Source organism: Chroicocephalus ridibundus, chromosome 14 (assembly GCF_963924245.1).
Source record: "Chroicocephalus ridibundus chromosome 14, bChrRid1.1, whole genome shotgun sequence".
Classification (NCBI taxonomy): domain Eukaryota; kingdom Metazoa; phylum Chordata; class Aves; order Charadriiformes; family Laridae; genus Chroicocephalus; species Chroicocephalus ridibundus.
Genome location: NC_086297.1, coordinates 15669539 through 15696903, shown reverse-complemented (window position 1 = coordinate 15696903; position 27365 = coordinate 15669539). Strand labels below are relative to the sequence as shown.

Below are 27365 nucleotides of genomic sequence, written 5' to 3'. Positions count from 1 at the left end.
GGAAAAAGTGCAAGTGACTTCTTAGCAGTTGTGAGAGAGAACAATTTTCAAGCGCTGGAGAAATGGGAGGAGAAATCCAGTGCATTCCTTCCTAAGGAGAATAACTGCAGGAATTCCTTCCTGCTGCTGCTCTACATGTCCCTTTCAGGGACTGCTGTTCAGATTCTTCTTTTTCCCCCTGAGGTCTCCCTGTCAGACCCACAGTGTTTGTCCTCAAGAGTAGGAGAACCTCTTGATCAGATGGGATGGGTTGTGGCCCCCAGCCCAGGCTCTTGTCCTGCGTCAGGAAGGAAGCACGGCCCCATGTGGGAGCTGGGGTTCCTCAGTAGGAGAAGGGTTCCCTCCTGATGTGAAGGTAGTGCAGTGGTTGTCTGCTGCCTTCACCCCTGACTGTCAGACAGGTTCTGGGATATGGGATGGATGGTGAGTGTTAGAGCATGAACCCATGTGCTTTCCCTTTGGTTGTGTCTGAGGAGGCTCTGGTCATACCTGCCTGGGGCTCTGTGCTGCAGGAATGTGCAGGAACCCAGGGATTATGCCTTTGTCCCCAGGAGTGTGAGCAGAGAGGAAAGAGAGGCTGTAGGGGATCCCAGACTGTTGTGCTTAGCATGGGTGTGAATCCTGATATAGTTTCAAGACAGACAGGGAACAGACTTCCTGGTTTTGGGTCTTTATAACCTTTATGGTCTAAAGTCCAGGGCTCTGATGCCTGTGGGAGCTCCTCATGGGGTGTCTCAGGTGAGTGGCTTATGAGAAGATGCGCTGCTTGAACTCTTGTCTGTCTCAGTAGCCCAGTCTTGTGGAAGACAGAAGTTCCCTGGCCTTGGTGTCATGAGTGAGGTAGGAAGACAACACAGTATGTTTTCCGGCTTTTGTTTTGCTTTGAAAGACCAGAATTTGGTGCTCTTGGTTTTAACTAGAGAACTTGAGTAGGGAGAATGAAAGTCTAGGTGCTAATTCCAGCCCAAGACAGGGAGGGAGGAGCATTGGAACAGGCTGCCCAGGGAAGTGGTTGAGTCACCATCCCTGGAGGTTTTTAAAAGATGGGTAGACGTAGTGCTTAGAGATATGGTTTAGGGATGGGTTTTTTTCAGAGTTAGATTGATGGTTGGACTAGATGATCTGAAAGGTCCCTTCCAACCTAGGTAATTCTACGACTCTGTGACTTAAGCAATGGAAGAGGAAGAATTTTAGTTTAATGTTTTTTCCTGCCCCTTTCCATAAATGACTGCAAAGCGCCCCTTTTACTGGCCTTGCTTTTGATTCTATTGTGTCTGCCAGCCTTGCATGCTGTGTGAGACTCGGAGGCCAGACCCTTTCCCAGGCCTTCAGTCATACAGCATTTTGTATACCCGCTGTGTGTCCAGCACACAGGTGCACCTGCACAGGCACCTTTTACAAAGCCCTGTTGAATGAACCAGCATGGAGGGGCTGAGCCAGCAAGAGCGGAGAGTTGCTCATGGAACTAAGAAAGCTCTTGCAGCAGGGCTCAGTTGAGACCTCCAGGAAAAGGCAACATTGAGCAGAGGTGTCAGGCTTGGTGTTTCTTGGACAGAAATACTGGCAGGTTGAAAGAACTCTTGAGATCTGTCTGGATTTTCAGTGAGTTGGGAGCATTCACAATGCTGATGTGCCAGTGTCAGTAGCAAATCACTGACTGTCCTCTGGGATCTTAGGCAAGGACTGGGCCCTGGAGGAATCTGCTGCCCCTGAGTATTGTCCATAGGATGCTGCTGCAGACAATGCTAATACACGTGTTCAATTTCTGTTTCAGCTCTGGGTCCTGGAATGTCAGCTGAAGGTAAGTGCCACTTCAGCAGGAACCATTACGCTATGGGCTGCTGTCTCAGGCAGGAGACAACAGTGTGCAATCATCTGTCCACATAAGGAATGCAAAGTACAGTTCAGATTATCCTTCCCTGGAAGAGTTTGCGAGAAGAGAGGTGGTTTGATGCGTGATAGCTAAGCAACTTTAATTATTTCCTATTTATTGCAGTGGAGATTGATCAGAGCACTGTTAACCTTTCATCTTCCATTAGAGAAATGAAACTGGAAGTCTTCTTTAGTAAAGATGCCACAATGCTTTATAGAAAGAGGAGTATGCTTAGCAACTCTATTTCAACTATATCCTCAGCCATTTTTCCCATGAAGGCGTTCTTCCCCAGTGGGTCCTGTGCTCCCTAATGGGTTCCCCCCACCCCTTCCTTAAGTAAAGCATAGAGACGCCTGTTCAGGTGGGTGTTCATTGTGAGCCATTGTTAAGGTCTTTGTAAGTCGTATAAAACAAGTGCAGTGTAGTGGCAGTGTGTTTAATGACAAGGAGCTAATGGGAAATCTACACTTATTAGGGACTTATGTTTCTTACTGTTTTAGATTACAGGCAGAAATACAGAGACCATGTAGTAAGAGAGTTCCATACATTTGAAGAGGTGAATGCTCGTCTGGGTGAGAATATGACCCTAAGCAGTAGATACACGAAGCTGGTGATGGTTATGAACCCTCTGGGAAGAAGTGAACAAGAACATGAAGTCCTGGGTCTAAGAGGAAGACATGCAGAAGTTGTGAGGGAGGATACTCACTTTGCAGTTACTGTAGAAACGCTTTTTCGGCCTGATGAAAGAGGTCAAACGCCGCAGATCATTGTGATAGTGGGTAGCGCAGGGATTGGAAAGACAGTGACAGCAAGAAAGATCATGTTAGACTGGGCAAGAGGAGCCATTTATGCACAATTTGACTATGCTTTCTACATAAACTGTAGAGAAATCAACCTTTCCTATCAGGTAGATATGCTGAGTCTGGTGGATCTCATCTCAGCTTGCTGTCCCTGTGGAAAGGCACCACCTGAAGCAATCCTGGCTAGTCCTGAAAAACTCCTGTTCATCATTGATGGCTTTGATGAACTGAGGTTTCCCTGTGATCAGCCAAAAAATAAACTGTGTTCTGACTGTGGGGAAAGGAAGCCAGTGGAAATAGTTCTGAGCAGTTTATTTCAGAAAACTCTCTTCTCTCAGTCCTCCTTGCTCATCACTACAAGACCAACAGCTCTTCAAAGTCTGGGACGGTGTTTAAAGGAGGAGCGTTATGTAGAAATATTGGGTTTTTCAGATGCTGAGAAGGATGAATATTTCCACAAGTTTTTCAGGGATGAAGATAAAGCAAAAAAAGCTATGACCTTTGTCAAAAGAAATGATACTCTCTTTGCCATGTGCCTTGTACCCATCATGTGTTGGACCATCTGCACTGTCCTTGAACAAGAACTTACTGAAGGGAAAGATCTTGCCCAGACTTCTAGAACAACGACAGAGCTGTACATGCTGTACCTTTCCAGCTTACTCAAACGTGGGAGTGACCATCTGAAGCAGGATATGAAGAAGTTCCTGAGCAGACTTTGCTGCATGGCTGCTGATGGAATCTGGAAGCGGAAGATCCTGTTTCATGAAAAGGAGATTGAGGCGTATGGCTTAAATCAGCCAGTTCTCCTCTCCCTTTTTCTGAATGAGAGTGTTATAAGAAACCATATGAAATGTGTGACTGTCTACAGCTTCATTCACCTGAGCTTTCAAGAGTTTTTTGCAGCATTGTTCTATGCACTGGAGGACAATAAGGAAACAGGAGAATTGGGGATGCCAGGGAAGGATATAAATAAAGTGTTAAAACAGTACAGTAAGTATGATACAAATTGGATATTAGTGGTACGATTCCTATTTGGCTTGTTAAATGAGGAAACAAGCGAGTACCTGGTAGAAAGAACTGGGTGTAAAATCTCACCTAGAGTTAAGAAAGACGTACTGAAGTGGATTCAAATAGGCCAAGGTGCAACTTCATGTTCTGGTAGAGCGATTAACAACTTGAATGTATTTCACTGTTTGTTTGAGATTCAAGAAGAAACATTTGTGAGCAATGCATTGGAGCATTTCACTGGGATACTTCTGAAAGACTGCATCCTGAGCCAATATGATCAAATGATCCTTTCATTTTGTGTCAAACAGTGGACTGGACTGGACTCCTTTTGTCTTGAATGGTGCTCAGTTGCACTGGAAGACCATGAAAACAAGTTTGTTCCAGGACCTCCAGATAGGTCACATCAGTAAGTATTGCTGGCCACCACAGGAGTGGAGTTTCTCGATTACATAAATTGGTCTTCTCTGTTTTTGAAAACTAAAAATGTTTGGAAGTTTTCCATTATAAAAACCTCTGTAAAGCTAATGCTATGGTGAAGAGAATCTTCCTGCTCTCATACTAACAAAATTTCCCTGCCTCCATCCCCTATCCATGTTACATATCTTTTTACTGATTCACTAAGCCTATTATGGAGAACATGTATGGAGGCAGGACCTGCTGTGTGAGCAGTTGCATAAAGGTGGAAGAGAGCAGTGAATGCAGACGTCGTTTTTTCTTTTCAAAGCCTTTGCTCCTAGGTGAAGGCAAATATCACCTTGGCGTGATGTTTTTCTGCAGGAAATACAGGCATCTCTCCCCCCCATACTACTTTTATAGTAGTATAGACCCATTCTCCTCTTCAGAAAAGGTTTTTAAAGGGATTTTAATTTGCCTGTCCAGTTGGCTCATGCTGTGGAGGGCTTGTTAGGACTTGGGTAGAACATCACTTTATGCCCTTCTCATCTGTGGGGTGCAACCTTCTCATTGTGGAGAGACTTTCTTGTGATACTGGATGACTGTCAAAGCACAGTCCTCTGTTCTTCGAAAGGAGAGAGGCCTATGACTGTGGAGCTGTCAGCCCAGGAGGAGTGGTCCTGGTGGGGGGATAGAAACTTTATTTGAAAATTACACCTTTGCTTAGGATTGTCCAAAGATGGAACTTGGACTGAGACAGGGCTGAAAAGAGTCAGGTAGTGTGTCTTGTATCAGGGGAAGTAGCACTACAGTTATTTGATGTGTGCTATTTCAAGTAATGTGGGTTTTCTTTGTTTTTTAAAAGACAGTTAATATTGAGGCCAGTTATAGAGAAAGTCTTGCACCTTCCTAGGCTCACACAGCCCAGTGTATGCAGTGTCAATGGGATAGTGAAGGCAAGTGCTGAGCAGTTTTTCAACTTTGTTTTTTCAATGTCGTGCATATGAAGAAAGGCTGAAAGAGCTGGGACTGTGCAGCCTGGAGAAGAGAAGGTTTAGGGGGATCTCATCAATGTACATAAATACCTGAAGGGAGGGTGCAAAGAGGGCAAAGCTAGGTTCTTTTCAGTGGTGCTCAGCGACAGGGCCAGAGGCAATGGGCACACAGGAGGTTCTTTCTGAACATCAGGAAACCCTTTTTCACTGTGAGGGTGACGGAATACTGGCACTGGTTGCCCAGGGAGGTTGTGGAGTTTCCATCCTTGGTGATATTCAAAAGCTGCTGGTCATGGTACTGGGCAACCTGCTTGAGGTGGCCTGAGCAGGGGCCTTGGAGCAAATGACCTCTAGAGGTCCCTTCCAACCTCAACCATGCGGTGATTCTATGATTTGTGATCTTTCAGAGACCCACTGTCTCTCCACCACCACCTGCTTCTGGCTGAAATACTGCCTTTTGCAGCAGACTTGTGGTAGTGCCCAAGGATGTTCTCAGTCCTTCCACCACAAAGGTGTGGTCCTGTCATTCACTCTGTTCTCACACATTGATTGTGTGAGATTGCATTCAGTGAAGAGATTTACTGTTGCAGATTTCTTTCAAATTAGGGTGGTAAATGTCTGTTAAACTGGAAAACCTGCTGCACCTTTAGGTGTGGCATTGTGAGTCTTCCACTGGAATAGGGCGCTTCAGAGATCTCATATTCTAACTAGAAAGACTTGCATTGCAAAGCATAGCTAAAGCTAATGCATTTCTGAAACAAATGATCTGAAACAATTGGTATGCGTAAAACAAGTAGGATTGCAACCTTGGACTTCAGGAGGGCTAACTTTGACCTCTTCAAGAAACTGCTTGGAGAAATCCCATGGGCTAGGGCTCTGGAAGGCAGGGGGGCTCAAGAGAGATGGTTGGTATTTAAATACCACTTTCTCCAAGCTCAGGATCGGTGTGTCCCTAAGAGCAAGAAATCAGACAAGGGAAGCAGGCGACCTGCGTGGTTGAGCAGGGAGCTTCTGAAAAAGCTCAAGTGGAACAAGGAAGTTTACAGCACGTGGAAGAAGGGACTGACCACTTAGGAAGATTGCAAGAATGCCATCAGAGTATGCAGGGATGAAACAAGGAAAGCCAAGACCTCCTTGGAATTAAACCTAGCAAGGGAAGTTAAGGTCAACAGGAAGGGTTTCGTCAAGTATATTGGAGGCAAAAGGAAAACTAGAGAAAATGTGGGCCCGCTGTTGAATGAGACAGGTGCCATGGTGACAGAGGATGCAGGAAAGGCAGAGTTACTGAATGCCTTCTTTGCTTCAGTTTTTACTGCTCAGGCCGACCCTCAGGAGTCCCAGACTTTGGAGGTAACAGAGAAAGTCTGGACGAAGGAAGACTTCCCTTTGGTTGAGGAGGGTCAAGTTAGAGTTCAGTTAAGTAAACTGGATATCCACAAGTCCATGAGTCCTGATGGGATGCACCCACGAGTGCTGAGGGAGCTGCAGATGTCATTGCTGAGTCACTCTCCATCATCTTTGAAAGGTCCTGGGGAACAGGCGAGGTGCCTGGGGACTGGAGGAAAGCCAGTGGCACTCCAGTCTTCAAAAAGGTCAAGAAGGAAGACCCAGTAAACTACAGGCCAGTCAGCCTCACTTCCATCCCTGGAAAGATGATGGAACAGCTCGTTCTGGGCGTCATCTCAAAGCATATGGAGGAAAAGAAAGCTATCAGAAGTACTCAACATGGATTCACCAAGGGGAAATCATGTCTGACTAATCTGATAGCTGCCTACAATGGCATGACTGGATGGGTAGATGAGGGGAGGGCAGTGGATGTTGTCTACCTTGACTTCAGCAAGGCTTTTCACATGGCCTCCCGCAGCATCCTCATAGGGAAGCTTAGGAATTGTGGGTTAGATGAACAGACAGTGGAGTGGATTGAAAACTGGTTGAAAGATAGAGCTCAGAGGGTCGTGATTAGGGCCACAGAGTCTAGTTGGAGGTCAGTGATGAGTGGTGTTCCCCAGGGGTCAGTACTGGGTCTAGTCCTGTTCAGTATATTCATTGATGACCTGGATGAAGGAGTGCACCCTCCGCAAGTTCACCGATGACACAAAGCTGGGGGGGGTGGCTGACACGCCAGAAGGCTTTGCCGCCATACAGTGAGATCTGGACAGGCTGGAGAGTTGGGTGGAGAGGAACCTTATGAAATTCAACAAGGGCAAGTGTAGGGTGCTGCATCTGGGGAGGAATAACCCCCTGCACCAGGACAGGTTGGGGATGACCTGCTGGAGAGCAGCTCAGTTGAAAGAGACCTGGGAGTCCTGGTGGACAACAGGATGCCCATGAGCCAGCAATGTGCCCTTGTGGCCAAGAAGACCAATGGCATCCTGGGGTGCATCAAGAAGAGTATGGCCAGCAGGTGGAGGGAGGTCATCCTCCCCCTCTACTCTGCCCTGGGGAGGCCGCACCTGGAGTACTGTGTCCAGTTCTGGGCTTCCCGGTTCAAGGAGGGCAGGGAACTGCTGGAGAGGGTGCAGCAGAGAGCTACCAAGATGATTAGGGGACTGGAACACCTCTCTTATTAGGAAAGCCTGAGTGACTTGGGTCTTTTTAGTCTGTAAAAAAGAAGACTGAGGGGGGATCTTATCAACGCTTATAAATACTTAAAGGGTGCGTGTCAGGAGGATGGGGCCAGTCTTTTTTCAGTGGTGCCCGGCAACAGGACAAGAGATAATGGGCACAAACTTGAGCATAGGAAGTTCTACCTAAACATGAGGAGGAACTTCTTTGCTGTGAGGGTGGCAGAGCCCTGGCCCAGGCTGCCCGGAGAGGTGGTGGAGTCTCTGTCTCTGGAGACATTCCAAACCCGCCTGGAGGCGTTCCTGTGCCACCTGCTCTAGGCGAACCTGTTCTGGCAGGGGGGTTGGACTAGATGATCTCCAGAGGTTCCTTCCAGCCCCTGTCATTCTGTGATCTGTGCTAACAATGCCCTTTGAAGTCTTTTGAAGGCCTTTCCTTCTAAACTCAGCTCAGGCTATCTTGCACTGAATTCGCAGTGCAGATCTATAGTCAGTGGAGCCCAACAGCAAGCAGTCTCTTGCAGATATGCCTTTTCAGGTATGCTTGCTGCCTTCCAAGAGTGTTCTCAATCCTTTCAGCACATAGGCTTCAGGTGTGTTCCTTTCATCCAGGTTCCAGCTGCTAGACATCAAACTGATGGTTTGTGTGAGAACCTAAATATATTCGGTGGATGTATTTTGCTTCTTTTCAAGGTTTCTTTCAGTGAAAAGTGTCTCTTAAATGGGAGAAGCTGCTGTAATTTGGGGTCTGGCATTGGGACTACTCTATAGGAAGAGAGTGCCTGAGATGAGAATTTTTCTTCATAAGTAAACTTTTGTCAACTACAGTGCTCATATAAGTAACAGTGTTCAGGAAGAGAGCTCTGTGGAAAGGGTGACCTCATAAACTTTCCAAGGGTTTTTACCCTACGGCTGTTTGACATAAAGGCTGCTTGCTCAGAGCTACAGTATTGACTCTTTCCACTGAGGTTTTTAAGTCAGTCTTAGCCAGATTGATGAGTTCTGTTTGTCTTGTGGGCTTTTCACATATTCTCATTCTAAACAGGGACATACTATGCACTGAACTGTATGAGAGGCAGCACCGCACACGACCTTATGGCTCAGGGGATAGGGTGCGGAGCCCATAGCTTTGCTTTCTATTTCTGTGTCCAGCCTTTTTAAAGAAAATTCCTATCCCCTGTCTTGCCTCTGCCTGTCATAAACTCCTTCCTCCTGTTGTAAGAGTTAAGCTTAAGTGAGAGGCCATGCAAAGCCGGACTGCTGGAGAGATCCGCAGGCTCAAGAAGACACTGTATAGAGGTATCCAATTCACCCCTGCCCTTTTGATGCACGAGATATGGCCTTCTGCATCCTGTGATTGCATGCGCTCCACTTCTTCCTAGGGGTGTTTTCTTCCTGCTAAAAGCTCTGACAGGTAATGTGACTGTGCCAGAGTTGATCTGTGCTGTAGGATCCACCAGTGGCATCTGGACATCTGTTGTGGTGGCTCAAGCCTGTGTTTATCTGGCAAAGCAACCCTATACCTGGGACTTGGATGGTGCATAGGTCTCTTTTCTGTATCTGTATTTCCACTGTCAGTAGTGTGACTGGTAAGGATTTTGAAAGGGATGGCGGTGGTACCCTCTGGGTGTTTCCCTGTCAATGTTAGGAGAAAAGTTCCTGGTGTTGCCTTACCACAACTAAGGAAAATGCTGGAAGCTCCAGGCAGCAGAAGTCTGTCACAAGTAGAGTGGAAAGAGCAAGTTTATTGTCCTGCTCCAACTTACACTGAGCGAGAGCCTGGCTGCCCAACAGTTAGAACCATAGAATAGTTTGGGTTGGAAGAGACCTTTTAAAGATCATCTAGTCCAATCTCCCTGCTATGGACAGGGACATTTTTCACTACCTCAGGTTGCTCAGAGCCCTATCCAGCTTGCCCTTGAACCCATCCAATGATAGGGGATCCATGACATCTCTGGACAGTCTGTTCCAGTGTCTTACTACCCTCTTAAAAAATTTCTTCTTATGTCCAGTCTAAATCTACCCTCTTTCAGTTTAAAGCTGTTGCCCCTTGTTCTGTCTCTACAGGCCCTGGTAAAAAGTCTTTCTCTGTCATTCTTATGATGTCCTCTAAGTACTGAAAAGCTGCAGTATTGTCTCCCCAGAATCTTCTCTCCAGGCTAAACAACGCCAGCTCTCTCAGCCTTTCTTTGTAAGAAAGGTGTTCCAAAACTTGCATCATTTTCATGGCCCTCCTCTGGATCTGTTCGAACAGGTCTGTATCTTTCTTGTACTGGGGACTCTAGAACTGGATGCAGTGCTACAGGTGGGGTCTCATGAGAGCAGAATAGAAGGGCAGAATCAGCTCCCTTGACCTGCTGGCCGTGCTTCTTTTTAGACAGCTGCTGATATGATTGTATTTCTGGGCTGCAAGTACACATTGCCAGCTTGTATGCAATTTTTCTTCCACCACTATCCCCAAGTCCTTCTCTGCAATGCTGCTTTCAATCCATTCATGCCCCCATCTCGACTGATACTGGGGATGGCCCTCACCCAGAAGCAGGACCTTGCACTTGGTCTTATTGAACTTCGTGAGGTTTGTATGGGCCCACTCCTCAAAGGTACCCCCAGAAAGGACATCTGCCTGGACCCTGGGCTAGTTGTGGATCTTACTGCTTTCCAGATCTGTGCAGTTACAGCCCTGAGGGTAGGTTCTTGCTCTTCTCCCAAGGCACTGGGCTTCTGCTTATAGTACAGGTGGCATTACTCACTGGGCCCAAACTGGACTTGGTCTCTTGGATCCTGTCTTTAGGACTTCGGTGCTCGGTGGGGACTACAGTCACCCTTTTCCAAACAGTATTGGTTAATGTGCAGAGAAGGAACACAGCTTATAAGAAGGGGTTAACACCAGAAGTGAAGGCTGTGAATGTACTCCTTTTCCTGTCTCCTGCTTGGGGAAACTGTTAGCTCTCTCTTTCCTTCACAGCCGGGGCAGTTTCTCTTCTTCAGTCCCTGAGTTCTCAAAAGAATCTCCTCTGAATTCAAGGAACAGAGTCTTTTAATCTGATCAGAGCTGAGGTGGTTTTGGAGACCTCTGTTGAGGCAGCCCAGTGCATTGCTCCTTGAAGGTTTGGAGATGAGAGTGAATAGCACCAGCCTGTCTTCCCTGGGAATACTTCTTAACAAACTTGACCACAGCTAACACAATCTGTGTACGTGGACAGCAAAACTAGACATGTCTCATGTAGCCATGTACAGTACAGCATTTGTGATTACTGTGAATTTCATATAAATCTGACCTAGAATTGCACAGTATGAGACACATCTGTTTTTTCGTGTTTTTGGGGTTTTTTTTGCAGTAAACTGGAAGTACTTACAGTTGTGCTTTGAGTGGGATGTTATGCTCTCTAACATGCTATCTTGATGTTTATGAATTATTAATGAATTCAGCTTGCATCTTCTAATGCAGATCATGTGTTCTTTACTTTTCTAGGCATGCACCCCAGGCAGAGGAGTCCACTTCACTGCCGGTGTCCCTGCTCTGTCAAGCTTTAGGAAATCCAAGGAGCAAATTAAAAACAGTCAAGTGAGAAAACTATTCTGTTCCTGAGAGACATATAAACAAAAATGGCAGCCCTTCTCTCAAATAGGCAGCTCCCTCTGTTTACCTGCTGATGAGGAAGTCCCTTTCTTTGATGCTGTTAAGCCTATCGACTGTGAGGAGGTGTTGGAGAGGTGGAGTCCTTCCACAGCCTGATAGAGCTTGTGTTCACAACCCTAATACCATAGAGTAATATTCAAGGGCCCTGCAATGAGGCATTTGGGGAAAGGGATTTTCCATGGCTCTACTGGAACCTGGCACTGTCCATCTGGGAACCTCAACTAAGGATGGGGAGGGGATGGAGAAAGAGACCTTGATTTCAGATCAGGAGTCAAGATGTTCAGGAAGCAAGGAGGAGACTTGCTTTTCCTCTGCACTTCTTTACTTCATTAGAGACAGGATAAAACCACATCAGAGATATCCAAGTGGTTTCCCACCCCAGACGGGGGGATGGCAGAGCAAATTGTACATCCGTGAAGGGGCATCCGCAGTGAAACCTCGGCCCAAGGTCAGGCTCTAGTGAATCTGACACGTTCTTGTGGGTTTCCTCTTCCTCCCCAGGAGCACAGCCCAAAGGCAGGGCTGTGGTGGCCGAGGCAAGGCCTGGCAGCTGCCCCCTGCCCAGCCCTGAGGGCAAAGCTGGCCTTTGCAGGAGGGGGCTGCTGTGTCCCGCAGAGCGAGTGTGGGCCTGGGTGCCTCTGGGCACCCAGCAGCCTGCAGGGAGCCAGGCCCAATGCCAGGGCAGGGCAGCCCCATGGCTGCTTGCAGGCACGGCCAGCTGGCATTGGGTGTGACCCTGTCCCTGTTCCACCAGCATGACCATCCTCTGGACTAGGTCCCTGTGGCCAAAGCAGACCAGTGGGGCATGAGGAGCCAACGAGTGCCTCCTAGGAGGGAACTGACAAAGGGGAGCGGGCAGTGGCTATGGTACTGGCCCATCATTGGCCATGGGGTGGGCAGGGATTGTGGCTTTGGCCTGGTGAGGGCCTGGCAGCTGTGATGACCCCACAGCTCTTCTCCTTGTGTCTCCTCTGCAGGTTGTGGTGCTGTCGACTCACCAGCTCTATCTGTGGGGACCTGGCCGCAGTGCTTGGCACCAGCCAGAGCCTGAGGGAGCTGGACCTTGCTTATAATGACCTGGGAGACCTTGGACTGCAGCTGCTGTGCGAGGGGCTGAAACATCCTTTCTGCCAGCTGCAGACGCTGCGGTGAGGGACATGGGGCTCCACATGGCATTTCCCAGAGCCTTACCTACTCCAAGGTCTCCTTTAACTTTTCTTGGCTCTATGGGAAGGCAGCACTTCCCACTTCAGTTTGCAATAAGCCTGTTGTGTTTAAAGCATGGCTTTGTTCCTCCCAATTGATATATTGAGGGAGAGGTCTCATCAGGAAGCAGGAGCTGCTTCTGGCTCTAGCCCTGAGAAGAGCACTGTGCAGGTGGAGCTGGTGGCTGTGCCCTTGCCATGCTCCTCACCCAGCTCTTCCAGGAACACTGGTCGCAGGGCTGCCTGCCTGGTGTGCATCTTCTCAGCCCCCACTGCTGGGGGAGGCAGGAATGAGGCTGCTGAGGCAGGGCCTGGCAGCTGCCCACTGACAGGGGCAGAGCTGTGGGGTTGAGGGGTACCTTCTGGGAGGAGATTGGTTGTGGGGTGGGCATTGGTGGGGTTTGTAGCCGTGGCTTATGCTCATTGGCCTGGTGTGGGCATGAGCATCTGTCCTGGTGGCTCTGACAACTTGGTGGATCTTTTTCAGATTGGTGAAATGTCAGCTCACCAGCACCATCTGTGGGGACCTGGCCACAGTGCTCAGCATCAGCCAGAGCCTGAGGGAACTGAACCTTGAAGGAAGTGAACTGGGAGACCTTGGACTGCGCCTGCTGTGTGAGGGGCTGAAACATCCTTCCTGCCAGCTGCAGACGCTGCGGTGAGGGACATGGGGCTCCTCGGGGCCTTTTCCATCTGCCCCATGGGTGACACTCAGTGTAGCTTGTGGCTGGGGCAGGGCAGCTGCTGCCTGCATGCAGGGGTGGCGACAGGCTACCATTGAGGTGCATCTGCAGGGTGAGATCTCTGCTCGGCCCATGCTCCCCGCCTGCCCTGCCCTGCCCTGCCAGGACAGCACTAATAGCTGTGACAGGTGTCTTGGCTAGGGGCCTTCTGCCCCAGCCCTGGTCTCTGTAGTACCACAGGGGGATGCATGCTTCTCTGGGCATGCTTCCCTCTTCTACTGCAGTAGAGAGGCTTGTGGGCAAGCAGTGGAAAGGCAGGGCTATCCTTTTGACCTTTCCAGGGGGACTGAGCTGGAGAGTCCGTCCTGATCTCCTGGGTGCACAGTGTCTGCCTTTGCAGACATGTGTTGACACATGGTCTGAGTCACTCAGCTGCCGTTCCCGTCTTTCCCTTTCTACTCGCATTGCCATCCGAGCTACCGTTCCCGATGTCAGTGTTCTTGCATAGATGCTGTCTCGTCAGTGTGAGCCCCAGGTGGGTGTTTGAGTTGTACGGGGTATGCCCCATTGCACTGGGACCCTCTAGGCAGAGAGTGAAATCCAGCTGTGCACACCCTCATGGGGCAGTGGGAGCACTGGTGTGCACACTGATGTGACTGTGTCTGTGGAGAACCTGGAGTTCACAGAAGTCCCCGCTTGTTGTCTCTAGCCTTTGGAGGTACCCGGTCAGTGGGGAAGAGGGTCAGGGGCAGGAGGTTCACAGAGGGATTGGTGGAGGACATTAAGGTTGGGGGCACCCTAGGTTGTAGTGATCATGAAATGATTGAGTTCAGGATCATGGGTACTATCCACAAAACAACAACAAGAAGTAAAATTACAACCTTGGATTTCAGGAGGGCTAACTTCGACCTCTTTAAGAAACTGCTTGGAGAGATCCCGTGGGCTAGGGCTCTGGAAGGCAAAGGGGCTCAAGAAAGCTGGTTGATATTCAAAGACCACTTCCTCCAAGCTCAGGATCGGTGCATCCCTAAGAGAAAGAAATCGGCCAAGGGACGCAGGAGACCTGCATGGTTGAGCAGGGAGCTTCAGAAAAAGCTCAAGTGGAAGAAGGAAGTTTATAATAAGTGGAAGAAGGGACTGACCCCTTGGGAGGATTACAAGAATGCCACCCGAGCGTGCAGGGATGAAACAAGGAAAGCCAAGGCCGCCTTGGAATTAGACCTGGCTAGGGACATCAAGCAAAACAAAAAGAGCTTCTACAAGTATATTGGAAGCAAAAGGAAGACCAGGGAAGTTGTAGGCCCACTGCTGAATGAGGCAGGAGTCATGGTGACGGAGGATGTGGAGAAGGCAGAGTTACTGAATGCCTTCTTTGCTTCGGTCTTTTCTGCTCGGCCCAGCCCTCAGGAGTCCCAGGCATTGAATAAAGTAACAGGGAAAGAAGACGACTTCCCTTGGGTTGAGGAGGAGCGAGTGAGGGACCAATTAGATCATCTAGATATTCACAAGTCCATGGGCCCTGATGGGATGCACCCGAGAGTGCTGAGGGAGCTGGCGGAAGTCATTGCTGGGCCGCTCTCCATCATCTTTGAAAGGTCCTGGAGAACAGGCGAGGTGCCTGCGGACTGGAGGAAAGCCAATGTCACTCCAGTCTTCAAGAAAGGCAAGAAGGAGGAGCCGGGGAACTACAGGCCGGTCAGCCTCACCTCCATCCCTGGAAAGATGATGGAACAGCTCGTTCTGGGTGTCATCTCAAGGCACGTGGAGGAAAGGAAAGCTATCAGAAGTACTCAGCATGGATTCACCAGGGGGAAATCATGTCTGACTAACCTGATAGCCTTCTACGATGGCATGACTAGATGGATAGATGAGGGGAGGGCGGTAGATGTGGTCTACCTTGACTTAAGCAAGGCGTTTGACACGGTCTCCCACAGCATCCTCATAGGGAAGCTTAGGAAGTGTGGGTTAGATGAATGGACAGTGGGGTGGATAGAAAACTGGTTGAAAGATAGAGCTCAGAGGGTTGTGATTAGGGGCACAGAGTCTAGTTGGAGACCAGTGACGAGTGGTGTTCCCCAGGGGTCAGTACTGGGTCCAGTCCTGTTCAACATATTCATCAATGACCTGGATGAGGGGATAGAGTGCACCCTCAGCAAGTTTGCTGATGACACCAAGCTGGGTGGGGTGGCTGACACACCGGAAGGCTGTGCCGCCATACAGAGAGACCTGGACAGGTTGGAGATCTGGGCAGAGAGAAACCTTATGAAGTTCAACAAGGGCAAGTGTAGGGTGCTGCACCTGGGGAGGAACAACCCCATGCACCAGTACAGGTTGGGTGCTGACCTGCTGGAGAGCAGCTCTGTGGAAAGAGACCTGGGAGTCCTGGTGGACAACAGGATGACCATGAGTCAGCAATGTGCCCTTGTGGCCAAGAAGGCCAATGGCATCCTGGGGTGCATCAAGAGGAGCGTGGCCAGCAGGTCAAGGGAGGTCATCCTCCCCCTCTACTCTGCCTTGGTGAGACCGCACCTGGAGTACTGTGTCCAGTTCTGGGCTCCCCGGTTCAAGAGGGACAGGGAACTGCTGGAAAGGGTGCAGCGGAGGGCTACGAGGATGATTAGGGGACTGGAACACCTCTCTTATGAGGAAAGGCTGAGGGATTTGGGTCTCTTCAGTCTGGAAAAAAGACGTCTGAGGGGTGACCTTATCAACGCTTATAAATACTTAAAGGGTGGGTGTCAGGACGATGGGGCGAGGCTCTTTTCAGTGGTGCCCAGGGACAGGACAAGAGGCGATGGGCACAAACTGGAACATAGGAAGTTCCACCTAAACATGAGGAGGAACTTCTTTACCCTGAGGGTGGCAGAGCACTGGAACAGGCTGCCCAGAGAGGTGGTGGAGTCTCCAACTCTGGAGACATTCAAAACCCACCTGGACGTGTTCCTGTGTAACCTGCTCTAGGTGACCCTGCTCTGGCAGGGGGGTTGGACTAGATGATCTCCAGAGGTCCCTTCCAACCCTATGATTCTATGATTCTATGATTCTATGATTCTATGATTCTATGAGGTGGTGGGAATTAATCAAGAAGGTTGGGGGACTGAAAGGCAGTGTTCACCATTGTAAATAGTGCTGAGCCACGGGGCTAGATGCACAGGGCAGAAGTGCTGATGTGGAAGGTGTGATGTTCACACTCTGGATCTTTTTGGGTGCTTTCCCTTTGCATCACCTGTGGTTTGGTAAGCCGTAAGCCCTCTGACAGCTGTTCCATGTAGTTTTGCTTTTGGAGTGCAACTGCTGTGCCCAGCTTATCTCAAAGAAACCTACTGAGAAGAGACCCCTCCACAGTGTGACCAGCACACAATAACTGGGTGCACTCTGCTTCAAAAGCATGATCCTGATGAGAAGTCTTATCTAAATGCCCTAAGGAAAAGAGCTAGCCATTGCTGTTTCCTTCCAGTCCTTGCCAAGTCCTCTTTAGGGCAGTATGTGACCCCTTGTTTGGAGCCGGCACTCTGAAACACATAGCAGCACCTTCAGCAGGAACAAAGAACTCTTTAAACACTCCAAGCCCTCATGTCCTGATACATTTCTTTGTCAGAGTCCTTGCTGAGAGAATAGTCTCTTGTGACCTTTTGGTGTGGAAAGCTTCAAAAGCCAGCACAGATGAAATGCCTCACTTCACAGAGAGGGAGATCTTTCCCTCTTCCCTTTTGGTTCTCTTTTCTCTAGACTCCGGTGCAGCCAGTGCAAACCTCCATCAGTGCGGCAGTACCTGGGAGCTAGGTGTGGGGGGCACACAGGCAGACATACTGCGCTTCTCTGCAATGCATCTACGCATCCAGAAATATATAACATTGGCAGGTATTGCCAAGCCCTCATTAGCATGTTGAAGGCTTTGTTGTAATGTTGCTTCCTTCTCTTTGCCAGGACTGCCAGGTGAAGGGATGCAGGGCAGGGCTATTGTGGCAGTTCACTGCTGGCGGTGAACACAGTTCCAGGGTGACCTACTGCTGCACAGTGCTGGGCCTCTGTCTCTCCGTCAGCCACGATTCCTCTCCTCCATTTTCATCTGCCAAGTGATGCTCATCTCTCATTGTCCTGTCTGAAGTGCTCTCTATTCAGTTCCAATAGTTTTTGGCCATGTGTGCCCTCTGGGACTGTTCCTGGTTGTGAGGGACCATCGTAAAGACACCATTGGCTTTCCTGCTGTATGCTGTGTCCTGCCTTTTAAATATGACTTCTCACCCGTTTGGGTGAAGCCATTCCTCTGTATGCCATGAGAAAGGGTAACAATGCAGTTCTTCAGGCTTTTCTCCTGGGCTGTGGAGAGAGGCAGAGGAGGCAGCCCTCTGAGGTTTCTGAGATCTTTTGGTCCCCTTAGCTGAAGAGGGGGAGTGATGATGGGCGCTTGTATTCCAGACAGTGTGGGGCAGTGTTTCTGCCCATTGTTCATGAGTATGAGCCTGGTGAGTGGCTCTGTCTCTTACTACAGCAGTGACAAGCCTCTTGGCTCATCTCCATGTGTCTCCATTGCAGGTTGTTGAATTGCATAAAGAGTAGCACCTGCTATGGTGATCTGGCTGCGGTGCTCTGCACGAACCAGAGCCTGAGGGAGCTGGACCTTATTGATGACCTGCGAGACCCTGGATTGCAGCTGCTGTGTGAGGGGCTGAAATATCCTTCCTGCCAGCTGCAGAAACTGTGGTGAGGGATAGGAGGCTCCTTGGATTTTTCCCCAGCTGCCTTGTGGGTAGTACACAATGAGGCTGGTGCTGGGAGGCTGCTTCTTGCAAGAATGAGGGGAGGCTCTAAGCCAGGTGAGTCTGCAGTGTTGGGTCCCTGTTCATCCTGAAGAAGAAGCACTGTGCAGGTGGAGCTGGTGGCTGTGCCTTCCACGGTGCTCCTCACACAGCTCTTCCAGGCACCCTGGTCACAGGGGTCCCTGCTTGGTGTGTGTCTACTGAGCTCCCTGCTGCTGGGGAAGTGTCGAGTAGGATTTGTCGCAATGGCTTACAGTCATTGGCATGGTAAGGAGCTGGCAGGCATTACATCTGTCAACCTGTCAGTGATGAGTCCTGCAGCTCTTTTCCTTGTGTCTCCCCTGCAGGTTGCGGTGGTGTCAACTTGACAGTGCCTGCTGTGGGGAGCTGGCTGCAGTGCTCAGCACCAGCCAGAGCCTGAGGGAGCTGGATGTGCAGGGAAATGAGCTGGAAGATGCTGGATTGCGGCTGCTGTGTGAGGGGCTGAAACATCCTTCCTGCCAGCTGCAGACACTGCGGTGAGGGACACGGGTCTTCTTGAGGATGTCCTCCAGCATCTTTGTGGGCAGGACATGATGGGTTGTACGGCTGTGTGGATCCCTTCTCAGGGATGGCTCCTGCATGGCTGGGGCAGAGCTGCAGGGCCAGGGGGGCTCTTCAGTGCCTCCTGGGAAGGGATAAGCTGAGGGGAGGCCATCGGCCTGTCCTTGGATTGGGCAGTGGCTGCAGCCCCGGTCCCTCATTAACCAAGTGGTGGGCATGTGGCAAGTGTGGGAAGGGTTTGTTGGTCATGGCTTATGGTCATCGGTGTGGCGAGGCACTGGTGGGCGGTTGCATCTGCCATTGAGGTTGTGATGAGCTCCACAGCACTTATCAATGTATCTCCCCTTCAGGGTGTTTCGGGGTGAACTTACCAGTGCCTGCGGTGGGGACTTGGCCACAATGCTCGCCATCAACCAGAACCTGAGGGAGCTGGATCTGGGAGAAAACGAGCTGGGAGACCCTGGAGTGCAGCTCCTGTGTGAGGGGCTGAAACATCCGTCCTGCCAGCTGCAGATGCTGCGGTGAGGGACATGGGGCTCCTTAAGGTTGTGGTTGTTTCACTGGCTACTGTTTGCACATACTCTAGTTCACTCAGCCTCCTTTCCGGAGCCGTCTCTGCCTCTAGCTGCTCTTCCAGCATTGCTCACGTTCACAGAATCATAGAATGACAGAGTGGTTGAATTTGTAATCGATTTCTGGAGATGTTGTAGTCTAATCTTTCTGCTCAAAGCAGGGTTACTATGGCAGGTTGTTCAGGCAGTGTTCCATCACATTTTCAGCATCTCCAAAAAGGGAGACTCTGCAACCTCTATGGACAAAAATACCCCAGAGGGTTTCACCACCCTCACCATTAAAAGGTTTTTTTTCTTATATTTAAATGTTCACTGGAAATCACTGAGAAGAGTCTGTCACTCTCTTCTTTACTCTGATGAGATGCCCTTAAGCCTTCTCTTCTCCTGGCTAAACAGTCTCAGCTCACATGGCTTCCCCTTCTATGACAGATCCTTCAGTTTACTAATCATGCCTGTGGTCCTTCTCTGGATTTTCTTCAATATGTCCCTGTCTTTCTTGTACTCGGAAGCCCAGAAGTGAATACCGCACTCCAGATGTGGCCTTACTAGTGCTGAGTAAAGGGTGAATACTTGCCTTCTCTGAACATCTTGTAACACTCTTCCTAATGCTACTGAGAATGACCTTGGCCACCTTTGCCACAAGGGCACATTGCTGGCTTTTGTTCAGCTCTGTGTCCACCAAGACCCCCAGGTCCTTTTCAGCCAAGCTCCTTTCCAGCAGCCCGCCATCTCTGCTGATGTACGGAGTTATTCATCTTCACATGAAGGACTTTGTATTTCCCTTGTTGGCCTTTAAGGTTGCTGTTTACCCATTTCTCCAGCCTGTCTACGTCTCTCTGAATCGCAGCTCGCTCATGTGAAATCTCACTGAGAGTGTGTTTGGTCCCATTGTCCAGGACGTTAATGAAGATGTTAAACAGCATTTGTCTAGTATTGACCCTGAAGATACTCCACTGGTTACTGGCCTCCAGGTGAACTTTGTGCAACTGATCAAAATCTACTTTTCAGTCTTTGCTGTTTAGTTTTCTGGATATTACTCAACAGTTTTTCTATGCAGATGTTAGGGGAGTCAAAAACCAGTTGAGATAAACAACATCCACTGCTCATCCATCCATCCAATCATTTCATCCTTTACAGGTTGGTCAGACATGATCTGCCCTTTGTAAATTTGTGCTGACTACTCTGTTACCTTTTTGTCCTTTGTATGTTTGGAAATGGTTTCCAAGATTATTTTCTTCATCAGCTTCCCAGGATGGTGGTAAGGCTGACCAGCCTGTAGTTCCCTGGATCCTTCTTCTTGGCTTTCTTGAAGTTAACAGTGACATTTGCTTTCTTCCTGTCCACAGGAAGAAAGCCTGATAACCTTGACCTTTCAAAGATAGTTGAGCAAAGCCTTGCAGTGGCAATGACTAGCTTCTTCAGTGCTCATGGATGCATCCCATCAGGCCCCATGGACTTGTTTATGTCCAGTTTGTTTAAATATTCTGTAATGTGATCCTTTCAACAGATTATGAGTCTACCCTTGCCCTGGACTTTTCCATTGTCTCAAGGAGCTGGCATCGCTGAAGACCAGTCTTATCAGTGAAGACCAAGGTGAAGAAGGCATTCAGTACCTTGGTCTTCTTCATGTCCTTTGTGACCAGGTCCCTATTCCCATTTAGCAGTACGTCCACATTTTCATTAGTTTTCCTTTTGCTGCTAATGGACCTGTAGAAACTTTTCTTGTTATCCTTCATGTCCCTTACCAGATTCATCTCCAGGTTACCTTTAGCTTTCCTAACTCTGTCCCTGCACGCTTGGACAGTGTCTCTATATTCTTCCCAAGTCACTTGCCCCTGCTTCCACCTCCTTTTTATGACTGAGTTTTGACAGAACTCATTCATCCATGCAAGCCTCCTGCCACCTTTGCTTGTTTTCCTGCTTGTTGGGATGCAATGTTCTTGAGCTTGGAGGAGGTGATCCTTCAATATCAGGATCTCTTCCAAGACAAAGAATTCTTCCTTGCAGATCTCTGAACAGGCCAAAGTCATGTCTCCTTAAGTCCAGGGTTATGATGTTGCTTTTTGCGGGGGGAGGTTGTTTTATATTTGGGGGGTTTGGTGTGGGGTTTTTTCCAATTTTTTAACCAGTCTTTTCAGGATCCTGACTTCCATCATCTCATGGTCACTACAGCGAAGGCTGTCCCCAGTCTTTACACCTCTGATCAGTTCTTCCTTGTTTGTAAGCAGGAAGTCCAGCAGAGCGCCTCCCCTTGTCAGCCGCTCCATCACTTGTATCAGAAAGCTGTTGTCAACGCACTCCAGAAACCTCTCACCTTGTTTGTTTCCTGATGTTTTTTTCCTTTCAGCAGATATCGGGTTTGTTCAAGTTCCTCATGAGGACCAGGGGCTTCCAATTGCTGATCAGATGGTTATCACCACAGTCTCACCTCTCTTGGTCTGCCCTTTAATCCTTAGCTATAAGCTCTTAACTGGCTTAATGTCCGTCTCCAGACAAAACTCCATGGATCTCTGCTGATCTCATGTAAAGCATAAGTCCTCATGCCACCTTCTAGACAGGTTCCTAAAGGGCCTATATCCATCTATTGCAGCAGTCCAGTCACGTGAGGAATTCCAGCATGTCTCTCTAACTCCAGAGAGATCATAGACGTGCTACTGTATGCACACATCTAATTTATCTTTTTTGTTCCCTGTGGTCATGCATTAGTGTGTGTGGACTTCAGAGACGCGCACAGCCATGCTGATGTCCAAAAAAGGATGTGAGAGCTTTCCCCATAGTTCTGTCTTGTAGGCAGTTCCTTATGTATGTATGCAGATGCACTTGGGGTGGGCACCTCTCAGACATTTTTTCTTGATTAGAAGGTCTCTGAGTTTGCGTCATTGAAAACACATTACGTGCCAACCTTGTCCAGCACTTCCTCACTTGTTTCTTGATGATCCTCTCCATTACCGATTGTGCCTAGTTTAAAGCTCTCCTTGGACAGCCTGTTGGCAAGAATGTTTTATCCCACTTACACAACTGGATCCCACCTATTTTAAAGCACATATCAGGCCTCAAAGATGACCCCGTGATCGTAAAAACCTGAAGACTGTTGTCAACACCAGCTGACAACAATACACTGTTGACCCATGGGATACCTCCACACCTCCTCAATCCTTCCCCCTCAATAAAGGATCAAGGAGAAGATCACCTGGGCCCACAAGCCCCAGACTGTTGCCCCCAGAGACATGTTTGATACTTTGTAGTTCAGCCCTCTCTGTACAATTGGTGCCCACAGGGAAAAGCAGTAGAAGATAATGGTTGGAGGGCAAGAGGATCCTTGATTCATCACTGCTACAGATTGTCCCAGTCCTGAGTTGGGTGGGACTGCATGGGCCATGTGGTGGCCAGGCTGTCTGGGATCAGTGGGTGGAGAAGGTTGTGGTGGGTTCATAGTGAGCCCTCCCCAGGGTTGGCCCTACATGGCGGGGGCAGAGCTGTTGGGCTGAGGGGCCGCAGAGCCTCCTGGAAGGGGAGGGGATGGGGGAGGCTGTGGGCTGGGCTGGCAGCAGGCGGTGGCTTGGGGTGCTGGCCCGTCATTAGCCATGAGGTGGGCATGTGGTGAGTGTGAGCAGTGAGGGCTGTGGCCATGGCATATGGTCACTGACTTGGTGGTGGGCTGGTGAGCAAGAACATCTGTCCTGGTGTCTGTGACAACTCAATGGATCTTGTCCATTTTTGTCCTCTGCAGGTTATGCCATTGTCAACTCACCAGCACCATCTGTGGGGACCTGGCAGCAGTGCTCAGCACCAGCCAGAGCCTGAGGGAGCTGGACCTTGCTGATAATGAGCTGGGAGACCCTGGAGTGCAGCTGCTGTGTGAGGGGCTGAAACATCCTTCCTGCCAGCTGCAGACGCTGCGGTGAGGGACATGGGGCTCCTCGGGGCCTTTTCCATCTGCCCCATGGGTGACACTCAGTGTAGCTTGTGGCTGGGGCAGGGCAGCTGCTGCCTGCATGCAGGGGTGGCGACAGGCTACCAGTGAGGTGCATCTGCAGGGTGAGATCTCTGCTCGGCCCATGCTCCCCGCCTGCCCTGCCCTGCCCTGCCAGGACAGCACTAATAGCTGTGACAGGTGTCTTGGCTAGGGGCCTTCTGCCCCAGCCCTGGTCTCTGTAGTACCACAGGGGGATGCATGCTTCTCTGGGCATGCTTCCCTCTTCTACTGCAGTAGAGAGGCTTGTGGGCAAGCAGTGGAAAGGCAGGGCTATCCTTTTGACCTTTCCAGGGGGACTGAGCTGGAGAGTCCGTCCTGATCTCCCAGCATGCTAATATCTGCATTAGCACAGGGTGGCCATGGTCATTTATCGAGACATTTGCTGGGTTACTCAGGTCCCTTTCCAGTGTTACTGAAATGGATTTGCAGAAGACAAAGGCAGGGGCTATGAGAATGAAGAACCCCCCACTGCAGGAGAAGATCAGGTTCGAGACCCTCTGAGGAACCTGAAGGTACATTAGTCCATGGGACTTCATGAAATCCATCCATGGGTCCTGAGGGAGCTGGTGGATGAAGTTGCTACACCACTTTCCATTATATTTGAAAAGTTGTGGCAGTCTGGTAAAGTTCCCACTGACTGGAAAAGGGGAAACATAACCCCCATTTTCAAAAAGGAAAAAAAGGAAGACCTAGGGAACTACAGACCGGTCAGTCTCACCTCTGTGCTTGGCAAGATCATGGAGCAGATCCTCCTGGAATCCCTGCTAAGGCACATGGAAAATAAGGAGGTGATTGGTAACAGCCAACATGGCTTCACCAAAGGCAGGTAATGCCTGGCAAATTTGGTGGCCTTCTATGTTGTTGCCACAGCATTGGTAGATAAGGGGAGGGCAACCGACGTCATCTACCTGGACTTATGCAAAGCATTTGACGCTGTCCCGCATGACATCCTGGTCTCTAAATTGGAAAGGCATGGATTTGATGGATGGATGGATGGTGGATAAGGAACTGGCTAGATGGCCGCACGCAAAAGGTTTCGGTCAACTGCTCAATGTCCAAGTGGAAACCAGTGATGAGTGGCGTCCCTCAAGGATTGGTACTGGGACCAGTGCTGTTTAACATCTTTATCGGAGACATGGACAGTGGGATTGAGTGCACCCTCAGCAACTTTGCCTTCGACACCACTGTGTGGCACGCTCAACACGCTGAAGGGAAGGGATGCCATCCAGAGGGACCTGGACAGGCTTGAGAGGTGGGCCCATAAGAACCTCAAGAAGTTCAGCCAGGCCAAGTGCAAGGGCCTGCACCTGGGTCGTGGCAATCCCAGGCACAAATACAGGTTGGGCGGAGAATGGCATGAGAGCAGCCCTGAGGAGGACTTGGGGGTGCTGCTGGACGAGAAGCTCAACATGAGCCGGCAATGTGCGCTTGCAGCCCAGAAAGCCAACCACATCCTGGGCCGCATCAAAAGAAGCGTGGCCAGCAGGTCAAGGGAGGTGATTCTGCCCCTTTACTCTGCTCTGGTGAGACCCCAGATGCAGTACTGCATGCAGCTCTGGAGTCCTCGGCATAAGATGGACATGGGCTGGTTGGAACGGGTCCAGCGGAGGGCCATGAAGATGATCCGAGGGCTGGAGCCCCTCTGCTGTGAGGACAGGCTGAGAGAGTTGGGGTTGTTCAGCCTGGAGAAGAGAAGGCTCCGTGGAGACCTTATAGCAGTGTTCCTGTACCTGAAGGGGGCTTACAGGAAAGTTGGGGAGGGACTCTTTATCAGGGAATGTAGCGATAGGACGAGGGGTAACGGTTTTAAACTGAAAGAGGGGAGCAAACCCCTTGTATAGGTGAGGTCACTGTCAGTCACGTTCTGTTGTGTATGTTTTTGAAGCCATCTTTACATTATAACTTTTTCTTATGTAATGCAGTCTGTCCCTTTACCCTCAGAGTCCTCCTGGCATCCAGCTCCGTTCAGCCTTTTTCATCTTGTAAGCCGGGGTGGCTAACCGAGGAATTTTGATATTGGAAATGGCACTCATCAGATGGAGAAGTTGGGCAGATTTGTGAAGGGGAGGGAGTGGTATCTGCTTTTCCAAGGTCGTTGTGCAGGTGGAAGTGGTACTAAGCTTGTGATCCCACCTATTATACCAGAGCATAGGAGGAATACTGTGGGAGCTGGGAGGGTTGTTCAAGAATCTGTGGAGCCATGCAGGAGGAAATGGATTGAGAAAAGTGTGCAGTTGGACTGGGCTATTAAAATGGTCTTGCCTGCTCTCCCACCTGTGCATGTGGAGAGCAGCTGGGCAGCAGAGCAATGCAAGGCAGAGATGAACAGAGATCTTTACATCAGTCTTTGCTTGAAGACTTTGAAATGCTGCCAGGAATGAGCAGCAAAGATTAGATTGACCGAGTAGTAGTCACTGATGCTGTTTTTTCTGTCAAAATCTTGCATCCTTGGGTTTAAATTGTTGATGCAAGGAGGGTCTGAAGAATTGTCTGAAGGTCCTCACAGACCTGTTTTCCAGAATACCTGTTGCTCTTCACATTTGCAGAAGGGTGGTTAACCAGACCCTAGGTCTTCTTTTGCCAAGCTAATCTGCTTTCTAACTACTTATGGTCATGCCCGTCCTGTTGAGTGGAATTATGCCATATTTCATAGTCACATTGTCTTTCCAGGGGACATTATTACCGAGGAGGTCTCTTTCTTCCAACTGCTATCGGCATTCCCTCGGTGCTCAGGGCATTTGCTCTCCTTTCTACTTTTCAGACTTAGTTAAGCAAGAACTTCTTTACTTCTTCTCTAGCTTTTACGTCTCTAAAGCTCTAGCCCTCTCTCGTCACTCTCTTGTACTTGCTGCTCATCTATGACTACGCGTGGGTGTCGTTATGCCACAGTGCACCACAAGTGGGTTCTCTGTCTTTCTCCTAGCTGGAGCTGTGCTTTCTCCTGCATTATCCTCCCTCCAATTGTATACCTCAGAGCCCCATTCACCAGTATTTCTTTTGATTTTCAGACAATGTGCATAATGTTTTGTTTTGATATTGAAATGGGAGAGCTCATTTGGTGGCTTCACTGTTGAGCCATATGGAGGTTTATTTCCCTGTCCACCCTATAAACACATAAGGGGCAGCTCGCTGTAAATTGAGGTGGTAAGAGCTGTCTTTCCCTAGATCAGAGCAAAGTTAAAAGGAGGCCTTGCTCTGGGAAGGGCTCTACAAAGGGAAGGTTTTCTTGCTCATGGCGGAACAAAACATGTATAAGATCTCAAAGCATAATCAAGAAGGCCTGTTCTGAAAAGCTGCCAGCAGTACCTGGAAGGTCTTGAGCAAAAACCAAAGGGCCTAAATGGGCAAGGTGGAGCATAGGGTGAGCATATGGTGAGTGTGAGCAGTGAGGGCTGTGGCCATGGCATATGGTCACTGACTTGGTGATGGGCTGGTGAGCAAGAACATCTGTCCTGGTGTCTGTGACAACTCAATGGATCTTGTCCATTTTTGTCCTCTGCAGGTTATGCCATTGTCAACTCACCAGCACCATCTGTGGGGACCTGGCAGCAGTGCTCAGCACCAGCCAGAGCCTGAGGGAGCTGGACCTTGCTGATAATGAGCTGGGAGACCCTGGAGTGCAGCTGCTGTGTGAGGGGCTGAAACATCCTTCCTGCCAGCTGCAGACGCTGCGGTGAGGGACATGGGGCTCCTCGGGGCCTTTTCCATCTGCCCCATGGGTGACACTCAGTGTAGCTTGTGGCTGGGGCAGGGCAGCTGCTGCCTGCATGCAGGGGTGGCGACAGGCTACCAGTGAGGTGCATCTGCAGGGTGAGATCTCTGCTCGGCCCATGCTCCCCGCCTGCCCTGCCCTGCCCTGCCAGGACAGCACTAATAGCTGTGACAGGTGTCTTGGCTAGGGGCCTTCTGCCCCAGCCCTGGTCTCTGTAGTACCACAGGGGGATGCATGCTTCTCTGGGCATGCTTCCCTCTTCTACTGCAGTAGAGAGGCTTGTGGGCAAGCAGTGGAAAGGCAGGGCTATCCTTTTGACCTTTCCAGGGGGACTGAGCTGGAGAGTCCGTCCTGATCTCCTGGGTGCACAGTGTCTGCCTTTGCAGACATGTGTTGACACATGGTCTGAGTCACTCAGCTGCCGTTCCAGTCTTTCCCTTTCTACTCGCATTGCCATCCGAGCTACCGTTCCCGATGTCAGTGTTCTTGCATAGATGCTGTCTCGTCAGTGTGAGCCCCAGGTGGGTGTTTGAGTTGTACGGGGTATGCCCCATTGCACTGGGACCCTCTAGGCAGAGAGTGAAATCCAGCTGTGCACACCCTCATGGGGCAGTGGGAGCACTGGTGTGCACACTGATGTG

At 49.7% G+C, this 27365-nt stretch overlaps 1 protein-coding gene across 12 annotated transcripts in view; it reads left to right on the top strand.

The window, feature by feature from the left end:
• Window positions 1-27365, top strand: part of LOC134523570 (NACHT, LRR and PYD domains-containing protein 12-like) — a 46466-nt gene that overhangs the window by 1713 nt on the left and 17388 nt on the right. For 9 of the 12 annotated variants that reach the window (XR_010073350.1, XM_063352617.1, XM_063352616.1 and 6 more), the window contains 10 exons: window positions 1775-1801; window positions 2374-4087; window positions 11106-11198; window positions 12251-12421; window positions 12966-13136; window positions 17698-17865; window positions 18269-18439; window positions 18815-18985; window positions 22767-22937; window positions 26515-26685. Coding sequence is in view for 11 of the 12 variants with exons in the window: in XM_063352617.1 (XP_063208687.1) it covers window positions 1775-1801; window positions 2374-4087; window positions 11106-11198; window positions 12251-12421; window positions 12966-13136; window positions 17698-17865; window positions 18269-18439; window positions 18815-18985; window positions 22767-22937; window positions 26515-26685 (3028 nt within the window). In the remaining variant the exon portion in view is untranslated. Of the gene's footprint in view, window positions 1-1774; window positions 1802-2373; window positions 4088-11105; window positions 11199-12250; window positions 12422-12965; window positions 13137-17697; window positions 17866-18268; window positions 18440-18814; window positions 18986-22766; window positions 22938-23407; window positions 24687-26514; window positions 26686-27051; window positions 27220-27365 lie in introns of those variants that run through there. The other 3 variants (XM_063352618.1, XM_063352621.1, XM_063352619.1) reach the window with 3 other exon arrangements.